General features: G+C 34.0%; 1 protein-coding gene across 4 annotated transcripts in view; it reads left to right on the top strand.

The window, feature by feature from the left end:
* Positions 1 to 24,010, top strand: part of KRAS (KRAS proto-oncogene, GTPase) — a 44,512-nt gene extending 20,502 nt beyond the window's left edge. For 3 of the 4 annotated variants that reach the window (XM_020908751.2, XM_020908748.2, XM_020908750.2), the window contains exons 3-6: positions 5,852 to 6,030; positions 7,027 to 7,186; positions 14,657 to 14,780; positions 19,572 to 19,756. In XM_020908751.2, the coding sequence (XP_020764410.1) occupies positions 5,852 to 6,030; positions 7,027 to 7,186; positions 14,657 to 14,776 (459 nt within the window). In that variant the 3' untranslated portion in view covers positions 14,777 to 14,780; positions 19,572 to 19,756. Of the gene's footprint in view, positions 1 to 5,851; positions 6,031 to 7,026; positions 7,187 to 14,656; positions 14,781 to 19,571 lie in introns of all 4 variants that reach the window. The other variant, XM_020908752.2, reaches the window with a different exon arrangement.
* The last annotated feature ends 282 nt before the right edge of the window (positions 24,011 to 24,292 follow it).

Raw genomic sequence — 24,292 nt, 5'->3', positions numbered from 1 at the left:
ACAAGCTGGAATCAGGGTTGCTGGAAGAAATATCAATAACCTCAGATATGCAGATGACACCGCCCTTATGGCAAAGAGTGAAGAGGAACTAAAAAGCCTCTTGATGAAAGTGAAAGAGGAGAGTGAAAAAGTTGGCTTAAAGCTCAACATGCAGAAAACTAAGATCATGGCATCTGGTCCGATCACCTCATGGCAAATAGATGGGGAGACAGTGGAAACAGTGTCAGACTTCATATTTTTGGGCTCCAAAATCACTGCAGATGGTGATTGCAGCCATGAAATTAAAAGACGCTTACTCTTTGGAAGGAAAGTTTTGACCAACCTAGACAGCATATTAAAAGGCAGAGACATTACTTTGCCAACAAAGGTCCGTCTGGTCAAGGTTATGGTTTTTCCAGTGGTCATGTATGGATGTGAGAGTTGGACTGTGAAGAAAGCTGAGAGCCGAAGAATTGATGCTTTTGAACTGTGGTGTTGGAGAAGACTCTTGAGAGTCCCTTGGACTGCAAGGAGATCCAACCAGTCCATCCTAAAGGAGATCAGTCCTGAATATTCATTGGAAGGACTGATGCTGAAGCTGAAACTCCAGTACTTTGGCCACCTCATGTGAAGAGTTGACTCATTGGAAAAGACCCTGATGCTGGGAGGGATTGGGGGCAGGATGAGAAGGGGATGACAGAGGATGAGATGGTTGGATGGCATCACCGACTCGATGGGCATGAGTTTGAGTGAACTTTGGGAGCTGGTGATGGACAGGGAGGCCTGGCGTGCTGCGATTCATGGGGTCGCAGAGTTGGATGCAACTGAACTGAACTGAACTGAACTGAATCTAGGATGTGTGTTAAAGAGAATCTTCCTGTGATTTATGTCAAAGAGTGTACTGCCTATGTTTTCCTCTAAGAGCCTTATAGTTTTTGGCTTTACATTTAAGCATTTAATCTGTTTTGAGTTTATATTTGTATATGGTGTTAGGGAGTGTTCTTAATTTCATTCTTTTACATGTAGCTGTCCAGTTTTTCCAGGACAGCTTATTACACCACTTATTGAAGACACTGTCTTTTTTCCGTTGTATATTCTTGCCTCCTTTGTCAAAGCCAAGGTGCCCATATATGCGTGGGTTTATCTTTGGACTTTCTATGTTGTTCCATTGGTCCATATTTATTTTTTTGTGCCAGTACCATACTGTCTTGATGACTGTAGCTTTGTAGTATAGTTTGAAGTCAGGGAGGTTGATTCTTCTAGCTGTTTTTATTTTTATAAGACTGTTTTATAGTGCCTGCATATGTTTACAGTGGAAGAGTTTATTCATTTGTTCAACTACTGAATACCTACTGTGTTCGAGACTGACACACAGGGTACATAGTAGTGAATAAAACAGATGCGAGCTGAACCATCCTGGAGTTTAAAGCTAAGTAGGGGATATACACTTGAATAATTACACATAAGTACATAGTTGCAAATTTTAATATGATCACCAGTTGCTGTGGGACTAGCAACAACTGCTAGAAAGCAATTGTAGGAGATTGCTTGAGACACAAGCACATTGGGCTAGGGTGATGGTGGTGAGTTCTTGGATTTGGAGTATATTTTGAAAATAGATAAATGGCATAAGGTTGTGGGTATTAAAAGTCTGTAATATTGTGCTTTTTGGTAAAATGTTTTGGGATATGCATGTTGAGTATATTTCTTAACTATAGATTTTTGAAAGTAAACCATATTTTCTTAGCATCCTTCACCATAAGTAGCGTTACTGTGTCAAATGCTATGAACATTTGTGTGGCCCTTGATAAGTATTAGCTTTCCCAAAGGGCTGTAACTGTTAACTGTATCACCAGAAATGTTTGACTTCTGTCTGTGCTTGACTTTTGCCAGCATAGTATATTTCATTTAGAAAAGTTTTTCTTGTTTAAATTTAAACAATAGTACTTTAGCTGGGAATAAGGGGAAATTATGGAATTACTTTCTCTCATTTATCATTTTATTGTGTTGAGTTAGTTTTTAAGTGACTTTCTTTTATCCTAGTTTCCAGAGGATGTTAGTAACATATGTACCTGATCTAAAAGTTTATTCTATATTATTAGTATTATTTTGGAAATAACACTAATTAGAAATGTAGTCTTATTCCTTTTCTTGCTTTGTCTTTAACTAGTGTCATTGTGGAATTTATGTGGTTTTAAATTGGTTAGGCTTAAGTAATTAGCCTCCAACTAATAAAAATGGAAAAAAAGAAAAAAAAAAAAAGAAACTGTAGAAGAACATAAGGCAAAAAAATAAATAAATAAATAAATAAATTGGTTAGGCTTTATAACCTGTATTTTCTCAGTGATGATTTGTTTTTTTAAAATAAAAGGAGTAATATATGTTAAGAGTACTTTAGATTTGTGATAAGGCGTTTTATTAGCTTAGAGCGGGGTTGGCACACTTCTGTTAATCATCATTTGGTTCTTTGTCACATAATCTTTTTTTTTTTTAAACAACCATTTAGAAACCTAGACACTATTCTTGGCTCATAGGCCACACAAAAATAAGTGAGCAGGATTTGGCCTGTGGGCAACAGTTTGCTTATTTAGGCTTTTCATCTTGGGAAAGAGTCTCTGTTGATGCATACATTTTTTCCTACCTCCATATACTTTTTTTCTTAGGGCTACCCTGAAGCTGGGACAAACCCTCTAGTATTCACGTGTCATTTTTGTTGTGCTTGCTGTCTGCTTTGTCTTAAAACCTGTCAGTTCTTTTCAGATCACATCTCACCATGTAACACTTTTGTTCTTAAATTTTTACCAGTTGTATTGCCTTTTTATATAGCTCAGTGACTAGTTATGCTTCTAAGGACGACTCTAGTTAAAATTAACTTGGGAAATACTGGTTTATGTTTTTAACCTAAACCTATTCTTTGTAATCAGCAGATTCCACTCATTGTTTATAGGCAGGTTGTAGATTATTTTTTTTCAATAGCAGAATGTGAGTCAGAACTTTGCTGTCAGTATCTTTAGGGCTTAGAAGGGAAAAGATAATAGGAATGAATAGAGACTGCTTTCCCAGTTTCCCAGTCTCTTTGACGGAGTGTTCATCCTGGGAACATGCTATGAAATACATGCAGAAACTGCTGCTATTCCACATTACATACTTTTGAAACACAGAGTGTTTGAAAATTTTGTAAATGGGAATTTACTGAGGTGTTTGTTTTTAGAGGCAGTATCTGTGGTCACAGATACTGTGAGTGATCCTCCAGCCACGCCTTAGGTATAGATTTGTATGGCTCCAGAAACTATAGTCTTTAATTCATTGTTGATAGGAAATTTCAAAGACTAAAGAAACTATTAACCATAAGGTTAACTTGTGCTAGTATTGGCAAGTGAAGACTGTGAGGAAAAGTCTTTGGTCTGTTTTACATGCTCAGTAGCCACACTTGGGTAATGAATGGATTGACTTGAATACACTGTACTTTGCTCTCAATTCCTGCTCTTTCATTATACTTTGAAAACACTGGTTTTTATTAAATAATTTATAATATACAGGAGTTCTTTCAAGTAGTTAATTAAGGAAATTTGTTTTTTTGTTGTTGTTGTTTAGTCGCTAAGTTGTGTCCAACTCTCTTAGGCTAAAATGTTAACCAGATGTTCAAATCTTTGGTCAAGAGCTTCTTGTTTGGATAATTAAATATTCATCATTTTTTTTCTGACTAGTGAGATAAACAGCTTTTTATTATAAACATTTGGAAAATACAGTTTAAAAGATAAGCACAAGATCATAGTCTAATATGGTAATCTTTTCACACTTTTTAAAATTAAGAGGCAAAGAAAGAAATACATTAAAAATAATGTTACCTAAAAAAGATAAGTAATCAATTATTTCTTAGATTAATTCTTTCCATCAGAGACATACCCTTTGTTAACATTAATATACATACTGCCATGAGTTTTTTAATGTATATGTAGTAGGTATGTTTATACAGATGTGTAGAGATACTGGGAACATGCCACATGTGTATCTTAGAATACTCTGTATGCTGTGAACATTTTTTCAAACATTTTACCAAAAACATAATTTCTAATGACCACTTTTTAAATAATGGATTGGTTTGTAAAGTAATCCATGAACTAAAGGTAGAACAAGAAGAAACAGTGTCCTTAGGTTTATACTTATGACCTCACCTTACACCAGCTCTCTCCCTTATTTTTTGAAGTCTATTTTGGCAGACTGTGTGAAATCTTTTAGGCATAAGGATTAATCAAAAGGTTCCCAGGTGGCTCAGTGGTAAAGAATCCGCTTACCAATGCAGGATATGCGGGTTTGATCCCTGGGTCGGGAAGATCCCCTGGAGAGGAGACTGGTAAGCCACTCCAGTATTCTTGCCTGGGAGACCCCACGGACGGGGAGTCTGCCAGGCTACAGCCCATGGGGTCACAAAGAGTGGACACGAGTGAGTGAGTGACTGAGTAGATACACACACGCTAATCAAAAGTCAGAGGAAAGTCAAATTTCGTTTCAAGATTCTGTTATGTTACTCACCCGCTTTTCTTTACTCCCTCTTTGAGTTGCCGCGTCTCTAAGATATCCAACTCTTTCTCTTTTCTTCTCCACTCCCTCTCTTTTTCACTAGGGATCTCACAGAATTTGCAGACAGAACAATCATTCTCTTTAGCATTTTCACAGTATCTATCTGACTGTTAAATATTGTTCCCAGGACTGTAGAAATGGACTATGGAGGGTATGAAAATTCTCAGTATTGACTCTTCTCTTATGAATTCCCTTGACTATAGGTAAAATAGATGCACGACAGTTATTTGTAAGTTGCTTGGTTTTTCTTGCCACCTAAATCATCCAGAATAGTAAGAGTTGATAGAGCTATCCCATGTTGTAATAATTATTTTTCTTTATAGAGAATTTTGGGTCTTCTTCTTATCGTTCTGTGCATTTGCATTGTTGAATCTTCTTATAACACTTTAAAAAAAACTTTTTTAAAATTGTGGTAAGATACACATAAAATTTATCATTGCCATAATTTTAAGTGTACAGTTGAGTGACATTAAGTAAATTCACAACATTGGACAACCATTAGCTCTGTCTGTTTCCAGAACTTTTTCTTCATCCCAAACTGAAACTCTGTGCCCATTAAATAATAACTCTCCAATTCCCTTCTCCTCAGCCCCAGGTAATCTCTTTCCTACTTTTTGTCTCTGTGACTTGAATTTTTCTAGGTATCTCAGTGTAAATGGAATCATAGAATGTTTGTCTTTTTGTGTCAGACTTCATTTAGCATAATGTTTTCAAGGTTCATCCAGGTTGTATAGCATATATCAAAATTTCATTCCTTTTTATGGCTAAATAATATTCCACTGTGTGTGTGTTTGTGTTTGTGTACATGTGTGTATGTACAGTCATGCTGCCATGCCACATTTTGTTTATCCATTCATTTTTTCCAACAAACACTTGAGTTGTTTCTACATTTTAGCTATTGTAAGTAATGCTTCTATGACCATTGGCATACAAGTATTTGAGTTTCTGCTTTCAGTTCTTTTGTTAACATACCTAGGAATGGAATTGATGGATCGAGTTTCTCTGCATCCTTACTAGCACTTATTATATTACCTTTTTTTTTTTTTTTAAATAGCCACCCTAATGGGAGTGAAGTGGTAGCTCATTGTCGTTTTGATTTGCATTTCCTGAATGAGGTTGAACATCTTTGCATGTACTTATTGGCCATTTGTGTATTTTCTTTAGAGACCTGTCTATTCAATTTGCCCAGTTTTGAATTGGATTGGTTTTTGTTCGTGAGTTGTGTCTATAACACCTTTTTAGAAGTAAAAGGTGCACCATGATAACCCAGACTGTGTTTCTCCCTTCTCAGGATTCCTACAGGAAACAAGTAGTAATTGATGGAGAAACCTGTCTCTTGGATATTCTCGACACAGCAGGTCAAGAGGAGTACAGTGCAATGAGGGACCAGTACATGAGGACTGGGGAGGGCTTTCTTTGTGTATTTGCCATAAATAATACTAAATCATTTGAAGATATTCACCATTATAGGTGGGTTTAAGTTGAATAAAATCAGTTGACATTGAGGAGTAATTGTATCTCTGTTTATTGAGTCGTTGCTAACTGCCATGCACAAATTATCTAATTTAAACTAAAATAATTTTTGTGAGGTAGGTAATACCCCTGTTTTGCAAATGAAATCTTAGGGATTGGAGCAGTTGAGCAACTCGTTCCAGATCACACAGTGGTGATGCTGGAATTGAAAAGCAGGCCTATTTGACTTTAAAACCTGTGCTCTTAACCACTCTGTACTGGAGAAGCAAAGCTTTATGCTAGATCCATCATAAAAATGAAAATCATGAACAAAAATGTGAAAAGATAATTGAGATGGCGCCACTTGAATAGCCTTTAAAAAATAAAACCATTTAGTGTGGCATTTCTTGGACTCAAATAAATATTGGCTTTAGATAATTAAGGAAAAAACACAACTCTGAAGTTAAAAGACTGAAGTGTTAATACAGTTTTTAAAGAATCTTGGTGAATTTGCTCAAACTTGATTACTTTTATTAAAATAATTGTTTACATAGAAATAAAATCTTTCCACTTGAGATGCTCTTTTTTAAGAATAGAAAGTTAAGAATATGTTAATGTTGTAATTCATGTTTTTATAAAAACATTAATTCTATATATGTATGTTTAAAAACATATACAGTATGTGTTTTTAAGATTATAATTTTAAAAATTAGGCATAGCACTTTTTAGAATTTTTCATTATTTCTGTTTTATCATTGTGACCTACCTGCATATGGACCTATTAGACTGTAGTACTACTATATTTCTGGATATTTGATCTTTTAAAAGACATAGAAGTTCTGTTTAGAATAGAGAAAAATAAGTAGGAGGAGGAGAAAGGAAAATTTGATGTGATGGGAACTAGGAATTACATTTACAACCTTTTCACCATATTTTATGAGACAAAGTTGTGAACAGCTTTGAAAGATTTTTGTTACTAACTCCTGTGCTATAACTTTTTTTTTCCCTCCCCAGAGAACAAATAAAAAGAGTTAAAGACTCTGAAGATGTACCTATGGTTCTAGTAGGAAATAAATGTGATTTGCCTTCTAGAACAGTAGACACAAAACAGGCTCAGGACTTAGCAAGAAGTTACGGAATTCCTTTTATTGAAACATCAGCAAAGACAAGACAGGTAAGTAAAATTGTAAACAACAGTAAATAACAAATCTGTCCTCTCAAACTATATCAAGTGATTTTAATCATTAATCACAATTTACTAATGTATATTCCAATATGTCATTTTGGGAGCAGGAAGGCATGAACATTAATAAATGTACACACCTGATAGCATAACTGTAATTTTTTCCCATTATACTAAAGTAGGAAGTAAAACAGTATTTACTTGGTAAATGTTCTCTAACGGGTATGAGAGGGCAATCCTCATTCCAGTGTCCGTGCATGATTTTTGGCTTTGGTTTCTTTCCACATTGAACAGTTCAGCACATCTTACAGTCAGGATTCAAGTAATGTGGGAATTTTTTTTTTTTTTACTGTTTTATTTTTAAAATTAAAGAACAGGGAGACAAATTTTGAGTTTCCTATTTTTGAAGTGCTTTTAAGAATATTATGTCATATGTTTCTAGATTAAATGTTGTGTGTTTGGAGAATTTTACTTTGCTAGAATATTCTTTTAAAGGATATATTTTTCAGGGGAGTTTTCATTAAGGCAGGAGAATATTTAGAAAGCAAATAGGAATTCTCCGTTATTCATTTACTGTGTTGTTCTGGAAAAAAAAAAAGAACACCACCACCAGATTGATCCTGAATTTTATTTCAGAAATTATTTTAAAAGTAACTTTTTCCCTAGGTAAAATTAATTGATATGATTTAACCTCTTTGTGTGAAGTAAGAGTTTAACATATAGAGTGAATAAATTCCTAGAAAGGAATATGTAATGTTATGATGGAATACTAGTATGTTCCATATAAGGTGAACATTTGTTTGGGGCCTTGTCTGGTTATGGCCTGGAAAACCAATCTCATGGAATTTAACTTTATCATGCTAGAAGTTAAGAAAATTTATGAACACACATTACATGGTTAAATTTATAAAAACATCTAGATCTTTCACTGAATTTTGTAAAGGGATAAAAATTTTAAAAGTAAACCATCACTCAGCTAGTATATATATGTCTGCTTCCCTGGTGGAAGATTATATGTACCACTTTCTAGTTGTACAGATTTGGTACACAGTGAAAAAAAAAAATTCTAAGTCTTCATTTGGAATCAAAAGCTGAATTACTATAGTTTTTAACTATAGTACAGATTATCTCATTCTAAAACCTGATTTATAAGTTACAGAAATACTTGGTATATACATTACTTCATTTTACTTTGGAAGAATTAAGATTTTATTCATAGCATTCCCAAGTCCCAAAGACTAGGAAGAGGTTTGATTTTTACCATGTTTGTACTGGTCTTCTCTGACTAGAATCCTGGATTTCCCTCAGGAAGTACTCAGAAAACATGATTGTAACATTGTAACTTTTCCTCCCACTTTCATATGAAAATTTTTCAGATATAAAATTGAAGGATTTTTACTGAAAGCATTTGCAAACCTGCTACCTAGATTATACCATTAACATTTTATTAACTTATATTATTTATAACTTTAAAAATAAATATTTTAGATTGGGAGACATATTAGTTTACATTGTACAAAGGAAAGAAAAAAGTCTAATAAGAGACTTTGCCTGATGTTGTAAAGGGCTGCAAATAAAGCTGTACTTCTCTCATACTTTAATATGCATAAGAATCAACTGGGCTGCTTATTCAAATCCAGGTTCTAATTCTGAATTAGAGTTAGGGTCTAGGTTGGAAGCTGTGAGTCTGCATTTTTTTTTTTTTTTGAGTCTGCATTTTTAACAAGCTCTCAGGTGATGCTGCCTTTGGTACATGGCCCACATCTGGAGTGGAAAGGTAATAAAGGACAGAAGAAGGTGTTACTTGTGCAGTGTCGTCCTCCACTCCCATTTGATACAAGAGTCTGAAATAGTGTGTCTCCTTTCCTTGTTGTGTGATTACTACCTCAGAAGTAATACTGATTCTTAGTGTTTGACATTAATATTCTAATATACCACAGCATTCATAACTAATCAGAAGACTACCTGGTTTCCTTTCAAAATACATTTTTAGGTTTTATACTGGTTTTGTGGAGGGAGGGGTAGGGAAGGTAGTCTAGGTATGTGATACCTAGTGGATTTAACCTGAATTTGTTTTGTAGACATTTTTATGGATCATTGAATTAAAATATACAGTGATATATTACAAAGAAATACTTGTACTTTATTCCTTAACCTTCTAGCCCTCAGCTTTTCTTATATTTATATCCTGTTTTATTGATCTGGTTATGTAATTTATGGTGCTAAACTACAGCTTTGATATTTAGTTTCTGATCTTTGATTTCTCTATTATATGGACTTGTTGATTTATCTCTCAAAAGTTTATTCATTTCTCTCTTGAAATTAATTTGACATTTGCATGCTCTTAGAAGACTTGAAATAACTATTCCAAGTAATTGAGAAAATATAATATGTAAATTTTTATAAATTTTAATTTACATCTCCAGTTTTTGTGAAAATTTGAAGCCGTATTTTCTGCAGAACACTTTGACAGTCATCTCCTATTATTTATTTATTATTTGAGCAAGATGAATATGCATATCCTCGTTGTAGTTTATCAGCAGCTACTTGTTTCATGCCCTGTTTTGGTCTTGAGCATGAACTTAAAACACGGAACAAGAGAAAGTTACATTCAAGTTAGTAGGAACAGGACATGTATTTAGAACTTTCATAGATAAAAGTCAGGGGCTGGCAGGCTTTTTCTGCAGAGGGTCAGATGATAAATACTTTAGACTTTTGGGCCACAAGTAATAGCTGTTGCATTTTTTTTTTCTTATAGCTCTTTAAAAATGCAAAAATCACTCAACTTGTGGGCAGTACAAAAATATAGGCTGTGGCTGCATTGGGCTTGTGGGTTGTACTGTGCTGATTGTTGATTCTCTAGGGAACAGTATTCTTTGACCAGACAGGAGAAGTTAGGTCAGACTTTCAACTTAAATTTTATAGGCTAGCATTAGTAATTTTAAAGTAAAATTTACATATTCTGTGAAAGAGAAGTAGGAGCTTTACTCTAGTATTTTTAAGGTAAGGGTTGCAGACTATATGTTTTACCAACTTAGTTTATTTTAAAAAGCCCATTTTTATGGCTAAAATATAATTATATTTTTATAAAATTATAGTTTTCAACTATCATTTTAGTCCAGTCTGAAAGGCCAAGGTAGTTTTTGTTTCTTCAGGTAGGCTGTATCAGGTCCCTGTGTTCCAAGTGTATAATAAAGTCCGCTGTCTAGATGACATTTTTCTGGCCTCTTTGGGCAGTGCATGGCAGTGTTCGCAAAGGTGTTGAAACCAAATTGTTGACACCATGGTAATCAGCAGTATGGTTTCCAGTCTGCTAAAATGAAAAGTGGGGAGCATTCAGGAAAGTGGATGACAAAAGCAGAATTCTCTGAGTATCTGTTACTTGTGATTCAGCTTTTCTGCTTTCTGGAGGTCTCAGTTTGAGCATAACGTGGAAATTTGTTTTATGAACTTAAAAATGTTTTAAGTTTAAAAAAAATTTTTAAAAAATTAAACAAAATAATTTTGTTGTTAATTTCTAGATACATAAATATAGTTGTTGGAAGACCTCCGTTAAAGAAAGCTTATTATCAACCTGTTTTAACAAAGCAAACCAAATAAAAAACGTTCTTATGTGCCACATTTCTCTGTTTAGTAGTAGTTGGGGTTGTGTACAAAAGATTAATATTCTGAACTTTGCTTTTTATGAGTTAAAATTAAACAAAACAGTTAACTGAGGATCTGCTGTGCACCAATGCATAGCATAGCCTCCGAAGCAGTTCAGTAGTTCCTGAGGTGGGTTATCGTTCAGCAAGGTTTCTTTCCAATTCAGCGACGCAGAGTTGCTTTTTAGAATACATCCTGTTCCTCCCATTGCTCTCCCCCAAGAAGGCTAGAAGAGGGGTGGCAGAGGATGAGATGGTTGGATGGCATCACTGACTCAATGGATGAATTTAAGCAAACTCCAGGAGATAGTGAAGGACAGGGGAGCCTGGTGTGCTGCAGTCCGCGGGGCTGCAAAGAACTGGACACAACTTAGTGACTGAACAGCAACGCAGGGAGGCTAGTATTCTTGCATCTGTCTGCGGTTCAGGTATTTGAAGTGTTATTTCATTGAAAGAGTTTTGGCAGATGGTAAACTGTTCAGCTGGAACAAGTACTTGTTTAAAATTGAATTGGTTAGTGAAAACATTACAGGCACCAGGATACAGAATGATGTGGTTAACAGTTCTTTCTCCTGTACTGAAGTGCTGTATTTCCATAGTCTCCACAGTATGTTTTCAGATAATGACTGAGCTGAAAGTATTGCCAAATCTCTTGATTTAAGAAAATGTACAAATATATCTTTAAAAGCTTATTTAAAAATTTACATACATAGACACATGCACTTTTGCTCCTACAGTACGCAGTTGTGTCTCAGTTGTTTAATCAGTGAGATCTGCAGATGAGTATATTGTGGCAACAAGCCATAGTCTCAAGACTAAATCATTGTGTGCCAGTTAAGACCTTAGCAACTAGCCACAGTAGGTATTAAACATCTGTTTTCACTGTGCTTAATCTTTTAAAATTATCTACAAATTCTGGAATATGAAACCAGTGTTTTGTGCCAGTTGTTTAAGGTACTTACAAGGATCAGTAATGTTCTCTTCATTAAAGCATATTATCAAGAAATAAGTAATTAAGTCTGAGAAAATGTGGTAAATAACTGATTCTTTAAAATCTAATTTAAATTTTCTATTAGTAAAGATGAGAAATGAAAAAGTCATTCTGGAACAACTATTTCTTGGTGGTGTTAATTATCTTAGCCTCTGAGGTCCTGATACTGAATTCTTGGTGGCGGGTAGTATAGTTCTTTTTAATTATTGGCTTCCAACTCTCTCTCTGCATTGCTGGAAACAGAAATCATATATTCTGATATTGGTGATGGGATGTGCATACTTAAAAAGTAGACACATTCAAACTAGTTTTAGAAATAAATTACAATCAAAATTTGCTTCTGCTAAATTAGTAGAGCAACAAACCCTGTTTTTTTCCTCCATCATAGAATATTTCAGTACTTCTACATTGACCTTATACCTTATTTTTTAAACAGGAATGAGAGTTTTTATTCTTAAAAATATGAGCTTTACCTGGTTTGTTTTATTTGTATATACATATGTGTGAAATTTCTTGCATTAATTTTCAAATTGAAAAGAGAATCATTTGTGAAGATATCTTAAATGTCAGCTCATGCTTTATATTTTATATGCATTACTAAAGCTCTTTTAATACCTCAATTATTTATCTAATAATGAAAATAGTAATTTTTTAAAAACAAACCCTCTCCTCTTAGACAGTAGTGATAAATACAAAATATTAAAAATTTTATACATGGGTACATGTGGCTGTTTCATTTAAAGTACCAACATGTTTAATGATTTCATAAAATAGTTGGAATTTTTATTTTGTAGTTGGCTTAGTTATCTAGTTGATTAAATTAATTTCATTAAAAGTATACAGATTTTTATATCACAAGTTGATACACTAACTTCAGAGGTACATATTAATATATAATTAACATTAAATCCCTACTTAACTGAAACTTAATTTTATGAATTTTAAATTATTGTTTTACTTTAAAGATAAATTACTGAGTTCCACTGAAGCAGTTCTTAATATATTCTAATGATCTGTAAGAATTAGTTTTGCTACAAAAATCGAGATGCCCCTTTTCTTTTCTTTAACTATTGTAAGCAGTGGATGTGTGATGATGTGTGCATGCCAAGATTAAGCTGTAGCTGTTGGTTTACTTAAGTTAATACTTAAATGGCTGATTCTCTGTGCTTGATTGAATTTAAAACTACAAATCATATTTTTGGTACACATTAGCTTTTTTAGGTACTGGGTCCATTTTGTCACATTTGGTTTATAGAAAGACTGGTGTTACCAATTGCAGAGACTTAAATATGCCACTTCCCATAGTGAGTAATTCTATCTTAAAATTGAAAGAACAGATTAAGCTTAAAATTAAATGTACAGTAAAATAAACCATTAACATTTTTAAAACACATCTTTCTTTGAGAAGAATGGAACATATGTCTTTAAAGTTAATTTGTACCACATGTAGATTAATGCGTGCTTAATCACATCAGTCGTATCTGACTCTTTGAGACCCCGTGGACTGTAGCCTGCCAGGGTCCTCTGTCCATGGGATTCTCCAGGCCAGAATACTGGAGTGGGTTGCCATTTCCTCCTCCAGGGGATCTTCCCAGTCCAGGGACTGAACCCGGGTCTCTTACATCTCCTGCATTAGCAGATGGGTTCTTTACCATTACCATTAGTGCCACCTGGGAAGCCCTATGTAGATTAATATTTGTGTTAGTATTTCTCTTTAGAAATACTAAAGAATTCTTAATATTTTTAAGTATTAATATTTAATACTTTAATGCTTTTAAGAAATTAATATTTCTGTTTTAGATGTAAGCTTCTACTTTGGTGGTTACATTCTTCTGGACAAACTAGCAGTACAGTTAATCTGAACATTTTGTCCTCTTGGCTACTGTCTTAATTTTCTAGACTAGAAAAGACAGAAAACATCTCCATATGGGCATATATGATTGTATTTGTTGTCGTAGCTTTCTCACCATAGCTTTAAGCGGAAGAAGTCCCCTTAGCTCCTTCAGAGTGTGTAAATTAGAAGATATGAAGCCAGTACATTGAATATTGTTCTAAAAATTATTTTCAAGACTTGTAATATGGATACAAAATTTTATTGCTACTATTTTGTATTTTTTAAACAATTAAAAATATTTTCATTTTATGGTACACAGCCCTCATTTAGCGTTTTTATTTCGATAGTGTAGTTCTCTGTCCACAAAAGTCTCAGTCTTGGTTCCATTTGTGGGCTCCAGAAATTGACTGGACAGTTGTAACTGAAGATGGAACTCTTGATTCCAGTCTCTTGACCCAGCTATACGTTGAGATGTTGTATGCATGTGTGTGTGTGTGTGTGTGTGTGTGTGTGTGTGTGTGTGTGTGTAAACAAAGGTCTGACTATCTCTTTTGTACCATTTTTCTCCTCACTCCCCTCTCAGAGCAGGGGTGGGGATCAGTGGTACAAAAATAACTTGTTTTCCTTAAGTCAAAGAAATAATTTATATCTAACTTCAGTTTAGACTTTGATTAATTATGTGACTAACAAACTAAAATGATTGCATTAATTGATATACAGATACTAATAAAACATGTACTTCCTAATTTAAATTTTTAAAAAAAAAATTCTTATTCCATTAGAAAACAGAACTTGACTTCAAAAAACAAATCAGAATTTATGCCCTATTTTAATATTGAATCCCTAGTTCTATTCAAACAGTCTGATGTCTGTTTGAAAAAAGAAAATGCTCAAGTAAAGCTCAAAATTTCAAACTTCTTGCACATGGCTGTCCCAATAAATTACTATTACCAATGAAACAGACTTTAAAGAAGTTGTGTTTTACAATGCAGAGAGTGGAGGATGCTTTTTATACATTGGTGAGAGAGATCCGACAATACAGATTGAAAAAAATCAGCAAAGAAGAAAAGACTCCTGGCTGTGTGAAAATTAAAAAATGCATTGTAATGTAATCTGGTAAGTTCAGCATATTAATTTTGGCAGAAAGCATATGTTTTTCATAGCTAACAAAGTAACAACCACTTGAAATCTACCTTGGTGTGGGATTCTAATTTGAAGTATTAAAAAAATAAGAAACTTGTAGTTTGCTTCCACAGTCAATACATTTATTTTTAATCTAATTGGGTATTAATTATAATTGAGGCAGTTTTTTGATGGCTATAGACTACTCTACATTTGTCAGGGTCTTGACATGCTGGACCATGTAGAGCAGTTGAATGGCCCAGAAGATGGGAAAGGATCACTCACATGTTCTTTTGGACGTTCCACAGGCAGGTACTTATTCTGTCTCTGCTCTCTTAACTTAGTAACATCAGCATCACTTCTTATCCAAGTGAGAAACCTGTGAGTCTTGGGATGACTCCCTGTTTTTCACATACATTTGGAGGCAACCACGAATTCCTGTTACGATGTTACACTTTTAACTTTTTTTTTTTTGGCTGTGCTGGGTCTTCGCTGCTGCACACAGACTTTTCTCTATTTGCGATGAGCGCGGGCTTCTCATGGGCTTCAGTACTTAACGCTCGTGGGCTCGGTAGTTGCCACTGCTGGGCTCTGGAGGACGGGCTTGATAGCTGCGGCACACAGGCTCAGTTGCTCCATGACATGAATCTTCCTGGATCAGGGATCAGATCTCCATCGCCTGCCTGGCAGGCAGATTCTTTACGACTGAGCCACTGGGGAAGCCCACATTCTACGTTCATCACGTCACTAGTTCAGACTTATTTCTTGCTGGGATTGTTGAAACCTCTTACCTGGTTTACCTTTGGCTGCCTTCATTCACAGTGCAACCAGAGAGAGAGACTTAAAAGGTTTCATAGCATATATATGGCTCCTTAACACCTTCCTTCCCCTCTCACCTTTGGTTTTATGTCTAAAAAACTCCTTGACTGAACTTTTTTTGTCCTCATGTAAATCAGCACTGTGTTATTTCTTACCTTCTCTTAAGTCTTGGCTGTTGCTCTTGTTTGGAATGCTAGTGTTCTTATCCCCTAGTTTTACTAGTTAACACACTTTCATGCTTGTCTAATCTCCCATTCTCTAAGAATCTTTCTTTAAACCACCACTAGACTGAGCATAATGCCCTTCTTGTGTACTCCCAGTTTATTGCTCTCAACTGTTACACACTTACCATGTTAAAGTGAAATAACCTATGTTTGATTCCTATACAGTAAGAATTTTAGAGAGCTAGAGTCTCATATTTCTGATCTTAGTATGTCTGTGGCCTAATGAGGTTCCTGGCACACAGGAGCTGCCCAGTTGGATTTACTGAGTGGAATTTCTCAATTTCCTTTCTAAACCAACCCATATTAAATTTGGTTTTCCTTAGAAAATATTTCCCTCAATAGATGTCATAAAGTTCATGCCAAAGCTTAAGGTTTTGGTGCATATTATTTGCAATATATAATGTTCTGTGAGAACAAGAAATAAAATTGGAGGATATCATTCATTGTGCTGATTAAACTAAAGGTTGGTGATCTTTATATGAGTTGAAGGTCTGAAATACTGTATCTCCAAAAATATACTTCTGAATAGTAGATTAAGTTCCAGAGATACTATGTGGTATGTTATGAACTAAACTCAGATGAAGAAACAAAGCAAAATTAATGACTGGCATTAATTTTTATTGAGATTTATGAACTCTTATGACTGGCATTAATTTTTATTGAGATTTATGAACTCAATATTTTTTGAGCATCATTGTACAAAATAATATTTAATTTAGAAGTGATAAAACCTAACAATTTTATGGGATGCAATCTGAAAAGTAAAACTTCTGAAATAACAGCATTTATGACCAGAGTTAAGTGCTAGTCTTTTTTCTTCCTACTCTTTTTTCTTCCTACTCTTATTATTCGATGATTTTTAAAGTAGAACTATTTAGAATAAAATAAGCTTTATGCTTCAGTTTTTATTTGAAACAGATGAAAGTGTATACTTTTCTGAAATCTTAAGTTTGTGCAAACTATTTCAATGACTGTAGTCTGAATGTCAAATTGTTGGGCATGATGAATTAAATCTTTTTCAGTGATCATGAATAGCATTTTATATAAGGAAAAAATTGTACTTGGTAATACCTAAATTTTTAAAATAAAAGATATTTTTACAAAATTAGACAGTGATAAATATATGCAAATTAGTTTTTCTTAGCCCTAAAATGATGGGTTTGAACAAACTAACCCTAGTGGTATCCTGTTTTGTTTTCTTTACGTGTATGAGAATGATTAGTTCCCACATGAAAAAAAGGCATCCACTGCCCTGTTTTGATCAATTTTAATATCTTACTAATCATTAAAAATATTAATAAGATTATATAGAAAGGAGAGTTCAGTGCAATATAAACTATTTGTCAGAATCTTAGAAGGTAATACAATCAAATTCTGCCTTCATTGTCTCCTAAATACTTATATATTGTTTTCACCTTAGGGTGTGTCTTCTCTATATCTGTCTCATGGTTTTTCATTTTGTCTACTTCAACATTTTTGTACCATTGATGTTTTTCTTCATCATAAAAACTGTTGAAGTAGACTACATAAGGATGTGTGATCGAAGGGAATTTGTGAAGGGTATAAGGGAGTTGGAACAGATCCTCTCTTAAGATTCCATCCCGTTCTAATAGTTTATAAATTAGTTAGGGTTGGTATTGTTTATAAGAAAATAATTCTTTATTGTGTCATTGGAAGTTTTTTGCTCTTTATGTGTGAAGGAGGTTAACATGAAGGTTTATATATATGAAGCCTTGATTGTATTGCTGATGAACTGTCTACCCACTTTTCCTCTCTCTTGTGGGTGAAGCAGAAGCATATGTTGTATCAGTAATGGTATCAGTAAGTGGGGAACATCAAGTGAAGTTTGGGGGCTTCACTGGGAACTTCTACTCACTAGTGTTCAAATCAATAATGCCGGTTTTTATACCACTATTATTGTTTAAAGGTGAGCAAGCTTCTCATTCCCACTCTGTTTAATTCTTTAAAATCATTGGTAATACTTTCGTAAATTTTTGATATGTTGTGAAAATCAGTTAAATGTAACTTGCATGAAAATGCCCAGAATTAATTTAATTATTGAAATATTAATTGTAGAAGATCTTAGTAATGCATAAAAGAGAAATATCTGTTAAATTTTCAGTTATTTTCAAGATAATATAATTTAATGAATCTGTTTCTGTTCATATTTGACAGAAGTGGTTAAAATGAGTAAAAAGCCAGTTTTCGTTCTTAAGTGGCTTGATTTATACCACTTTGTTGTGTATTTGTTCCTGAGACTCCCTCTAGTGTCTCGGTTTGAAAACATCATTCGGTTAACAGGCATTTGATGACAGTTACTGGGGCTTCCCTGGTTAGCTCAACTGGTAAAGAATCCACCTGCAATGCAGGAGACCCCAGTTAGATTCTTGGGTCAGGAGGATCCCCTGGAGAAGGGATAGGCTACCCAGCTACAGTATTCTTGGGCTTCCCTGGTTGCTCAGACGGTGAAGAATCCACCCGCAATGCGGCAGACCTGGGTTCAATGCCTAGGTCAGGAAGATCCCCTGAAGGAGGGCATGGCAACCCACTTGAGTATTCTTGCCTGGAGAACCCCCGTGACAGAGGGGAGCCTGCGGGCTGCAGTTCATGGGGTTGCAGAGTCAAGACCCGACCGACTGACTAAGCACAGCACAGTACTCTTCAGTTGAACAGATTTAAAAATACGTACTTTAAATACAAGATCGTATTTTTTAATTTTTATTTTGCTTACATGTTTAATTTGCTTTTAATAGGGGTAGGATAAGAATTGACTTAGGTGTAGATCTCATATCATTCAGGATTGTAGGGTTAAAATAAACTGTCCTACTACCAGTTTGAGTGTTATTTTTCATGTTCTGTATGAATGATTAGGGTGAAAATTATTTTGACACAAAATCACTTTCGGCCATTAGTGATTTGGGTACCTTGCTTTGATCAAAACAAGATGACCAAAATCACCAAATGGCAATTTCTTTGAAGATAACAGCATTTGACTTTATATGACAAACTTCTGAATACTTCATATACTAAACAGATATTAAAAGTATAATGAATTAAAAAACATCTCCAAATCAGCGGACTTCACCACCATTTAAATGATCTGGCTCATTTCTCCAGTAGAAGCATTACACTTTCCAGAGTAGTGTGTCTTGCGGTCATTTTAAATTTTCTTCTCACAAGTATGTGAAGTGAAACTAATGCCTTAATAAAACAAAGTAATATATTCTGATACTGTATACTTCATGATAATTACTTAAATCTAAATGGATTTAAGTAAGTATTGAACCAGAGCTCAAATATAGTGAATAATTATGAAAGTAGTATATACTGGCATGGCTTATATCAAATGTCTAGAAACTCAGGGATAATTAAGTATAAATACATATTCACACATATACACAAATAACATTTGTATTTTGGTGACAGAGCTATGCCAGTATGGAAAAACTGGTAGCAAATTAAGTTCTCAGGAAAAGCCATGTGTTAATACCTAAGTGTATGTAGGATTCTTTGCCATTGATTTCATTGCCTTTTGTAAAAATCAGTGTTCCTTTAATGTTACCAAAATATCCTTGAAGACATTTAAGAATCCTAAAAAATCTGATATATATATGTCTAAAGAGAAATGTTAAGTATTCTTATTCTTTCTCAATTATTTCCACTAGTAATACATCTTTTCTGTTTTCTGTATACCTCAAACCATCATATATATTCACGTTTTAATACTTGTTATGTGTTTCAGGGTGTTGACGATGCCTTCTATACATTAGTTCGAGAAATTCGAAAACATAAAGAAAAGATGAGCAAAGATGGTAAAAAGAAGAAAAAGAAGTCAAAGACAAAGTGTATAATTATGTAAATACAATTTGTACTTTTTTCTTAAGGCATACTTAAGTAAAAGTGGTAATTTTTGTATATTACACTAAATTATTAGCATTTGTTTTAGCATTATCTAATTTTCTTTCTGCTCCATCCATACTGTTAGCTTTTATCTTGAATGCTTATTTTAAAATGACAGTGGAAACTTTTTTCCTCTAAGTGCCAGTATTCCCTGCGTTTTGGTTTTTGAACTAGCAATGCCTGTGAAAAAGAAACTGAACACCCAAGATTTCTGACTTGGGGTTTTTGGTGCATGCAGTTGATTACTTCCTATTTTTCTTATCAATTGTGAACTTTAGTGTGAAACAAATTAATGAGGCTTTCAAATCATCCCTATTGTATTGTTTTATCTAGTCACATACATGGATTAATTACTAATTATAACTTCATTTGAGATTTCACGATCGGTTTTACTGAAACATCGAGGGAACATGAATTTATGGGCTTCCTGTAGTTTCACCTTGTAGGTATCATTGTCCTATAGTTCCAGCTACCCTTAATGAATGTAAAGTTACACTGTTCACAAAGGTTTTCTTATTTCCACTGCTGTTTGTCAATGGTCACGTTCCCCAAAATACTATATTTTTTCTATAAAAAGGGAAAAAAATGGAAAAAAATACAAGGCAATGGATAATATTAAAAGGCCACTTACTTTCCACATTAGGTAAATTCCTATCATGCTCTGAATAGCTTTTTGTTAAGGCAGACCCAGTAGGTAATGAGGATTAGAACAAGCATTTTGGGACTATATTTACATGCTTTAAATTTTTGTAATAATTGAAAAAATTTTAACATGTATAAAGAATTCTCATAGGAATTAAATATAGTCTCCCTGTGTCAGATTGCTCTTTCTTAGCATAAATCTTTTTCTTGAACTTCAGTCTTTGAAAGTAGTTTTAATTCTACTGGTAGTGATGTAAAAGATTAATTGGGCCAGTTAGCTTGGTAGGTGTTACAGAGAGCAGGGTGGCAAAGCCAGGCCTTGTGTGAACCTTTAAGCTACATGGAGAGTTTCACAGTGTGGACTGCATCCCTGTGGTCTTCCATTGTTGTCATGCATTGGTTGGTCAAAAACAGGGACTTGCAGAGAGACTGAATAGCTCAGCAAGGTACATTCTCATTATGTCATAGTCCTACTCAGGAACATCACTTTTTTACAACAAAAAATCCAAAAAAACAGAACTTAAAAAAAAACATTGTTTTAAATGAGATTTTAGGTGGGGTGGCAAGATTTTAATTTTTTTTAAATGATGAAATGAAAAAATTTCAAAATCTTGAGTATTGGCTGGTTCTCTTAATGCTGGCTAAAGTAACATTTTGTAAACACTTCAGTACAGTCTGGTCCATTATTAAGAATATCTAATGCTTATACAATAGATAAAGTAATGCTAACAAAATGATTCTTTGAATGCATTTAAAATGTTAACTTATTTTAAAATATTTGAACTGAGATAGTGTGTTGAGGTGAAAGTATCACTGGACAAGGAGGAAGGTGACTTAGATTCTAAGTTATATGTCTTTGATTTTGGACAAATCACTTACTAGCCATTTCTTCATTTCTAAAGAAGTCATCTCAAAGGCTGTATCTAGCTTTATAACTATGATTTACATTCAGTTTACATAAGGATATACCTATTTGTCAGTCTCAGCACCATCTGTAACTTTTTACCTGTGTTATCATCTTCAGTGCCAGTCTTAGGCAAAATTGTGCAAGAGGTGAAGTTTATTTTTAAATATCGTTCTCTGCTTCCAGGACTTCTCCCATATTAGTGTTGTCTTGCCTGCCTACCTTACCCTTCTCTATGTCCCATGACTTGATGTTTTTTCTTTTAATATTTCTCATTTCTCTGATCTCAAGATTTATTGCTGCTTTGGATATCTCCATGATGGCCTCCCATCAAATCATATCAAAATGTCCTATATCATAAAATTCCTCAGGCTCAACATAATCTGACAGATACTATAATGGGATTTGACCTAATAGCTAATTTTCAGGTTGTGGCTGTAACAATTTAATTTTGATCCTCTGAACATCATCTCTTTGCTGCCTGGTCCATCAGTGACAAAGTAGGAGTTTCACACCTGCTATGAATAGTTAGAACCCTATCCCGTGGCAGGAGAATTTAATAAAAGTAGTGCTGAGAGAATTCCTTATGTAATTTACTAGGACTAGCCCTGCTAATAGTAATACATTCCGTTGTTTTAAAAACTAAAATCTTACCATGAAAGATACTTTAAAATTTAATTCATGTCTTACTCTTTAGCAGAAGTTGTTTATTCAGCAAATGTTTGAGTGCCTACTAGATGCCAGGCACTCCCCAAGGCGCTGGGGATATTAGAGTACCCAAATATGGGACATAAGGCCTGTCCTTAAGTAGTGTTTATTTCTAGAGGGTCTGTATCTCAGAGAGGCATCTGTCATGTGACCCAGATACACCATAACGCATGCTGTAATCCTGCAAAAAAAATGATCTGGTCTCTAAGCATAGTTTCTTCCAGTTCTAAAATAACTGTTTTGCTCTTATTCCAGTGTAGCTGTTTAGTCAAGCTCTTTTTTAATTAAATCAGTTTACTTCAATGTTTTAGAGGAGTAAATCTGATTTTTTTTTTAATTTGGCATAATTATGTGATTCTGTTGAGACAGTTATAGTACAAATTAAGTTGTATGTCAGATAATGTTAAAATCCCCCTGCGTGTGGTATGGTCTTTTTGTATAAGTAATTATAATAGATGTTAAAAATTAAATATTGAATTCTAAAACAGTTGTTTCTTAACAGATGCCTGAGCTAATTCCCAGAAAAGGAAACTTCTATGTAAAAATCAATATGGTTTCTGAGATGCTATATTAAACTACAGGCTTTTGGAACATTACGTAGGGAGTTAAGACTTGTTTTAGTACCTCCTCTTGTTTCTAAACAAGAGAAAGAAATGGCCATACTTCAGGAATTGCAGTGTATAACTGAGGTGATTTTTAGGACTCTTGAATTTTTGATGTAGCTGGGCAACTTTTTTATGGCAGTGGTAATTATCCTTTATTATGTGAATTTTGAATGGTTTAATAAAATGTTTGTTTTTGTAGAGATTTTAAAAGGGGAGAGATAATCCTAGAAATAACATAAATGTTATCTAATTACAGCCTTAAAGATAAAAATCCTTGTTGAAGTTGAAAAAAATTGCTAAATTACATAGTTTTAGACATTAACGTTTGTGGAAGAATGTAGCAGAAGTATGTAGTAAAATTTGAGTGAGTATCTCCACTTAGGAATTCTAGGCTCTATTTTAACTGAGTCACACTGCATAGGAATTAGAACCTAACTTTTATCGGTTATCAAAATCTTGGCCGCCATTGCACAATTTTGTCCTAAAATATATGGAAACTTTGTGAGGCATGTTAAGTTGCAGTTTGCACAAGTTCATCTCATTTGTATTCCAGTGATTTTTTTTTTCTAACCATTTTTCCTAAACATATACATGTTTAGGTTTCTTTGTAGGCAGTAAAAACTACCTGCCCTTTCCATCTGTCAAAAAGTAATAATTTATTGATTATTTTGTATTAATGATTTTTAACAACCCATTAGTAACTTTAAATCTGAATTTATATTTAATAACTTTGTTGTTGATATTGGGTAGCATGAAATCTGCATTGAGAAATTCAACAGCATATAACTGGTAGCTGTAAATTCCTTTCTTTCTAGAGATATATTCACATCAGTTCCTAAAGATGAGTCATAACTAGTAATACTTGTTTTAATAGTTTTAAGTGCCTGTTTGGGATGATAATAGGCAATTTTAGATGAATTTATGAAAAAAAAAGTTATTACCTGCAGAAATGTCAATTATAGACGGTCCCCTTCCCTATAGAGCTAAATGGGTTATGTAATGTTTTATTCAGAAGTTTCCAATTCCACTGTCTTGTGTTTTCATGTTGAAAATACTTTTGCAGTTTTCCTTTGAGTGCCAATTTCTTACTAGTACTATTTCTTAATGTAACATGTTTACCTGGAATGTATTTTAACTATTTTTGTATAGTGTAAACTGAACATGCACATTTTGTACATTGTGCTTTCTTTTTGTGGGACATATGCAGTGTGATCCAGTTGTTTTCCATCGTTTGGTTGCGCTGACCTAGGAATGTTGGTCATATCAAACATTAAATTTAAAAATGACCACTCTTTTAATTAAAATTAACTTTTAAATGTTTATAGGAGTATGTGCTGTGAAGTGATCTGAAATTTGTAATATTTTTGTCATGAACTGTACTGCTCCTAATTACTGTAATGTAATAAAAATAGTTATGGTGACTATCATAGTTTGTACTTTTTTTTTTCGGCTGTGCTGCATGACTTGTAGGATCTTAGTTCCCTGACCGTGACCTGGGTCCACAGCAGTGAAAGTGCCAGCTCCTAACCACTGGATTGCCAGGGAAATTGGAAACATTAGCCCCACAAATGATACAGGATAGTTTATAAGCAACAGACGCTATAGTATATTAGTAAATCTTCTCTTCATCTTATAAGCTAGATGTTTTTTATTTGTGAAAGGTGCTGTGAACACTGTGTAAAGGTTTAAGTGTTTGCTTAAAAC

Source organism: Odocoileus virginianus, chromosome 23 (genome assembly GCF_023699985.2).
Source record: "Odocoileus virginianus isolate 20LAN1187 ecotype Illinois chromosome 23, Ovbor_1.2, whole genome shotgun sequence".
Classification (NCBI taxonomy): Eukaryota; Metazoa; Chordata; class Mammalia; order Artiodactyla; family Cervidae; genus Odocoileus; species Odocoileus virginianus.
The sequence above is the reverse complement of the archived record's forward strand: the minus strand, read 5'-3'. Positions and strand labels throughout refer to the sequence as shown.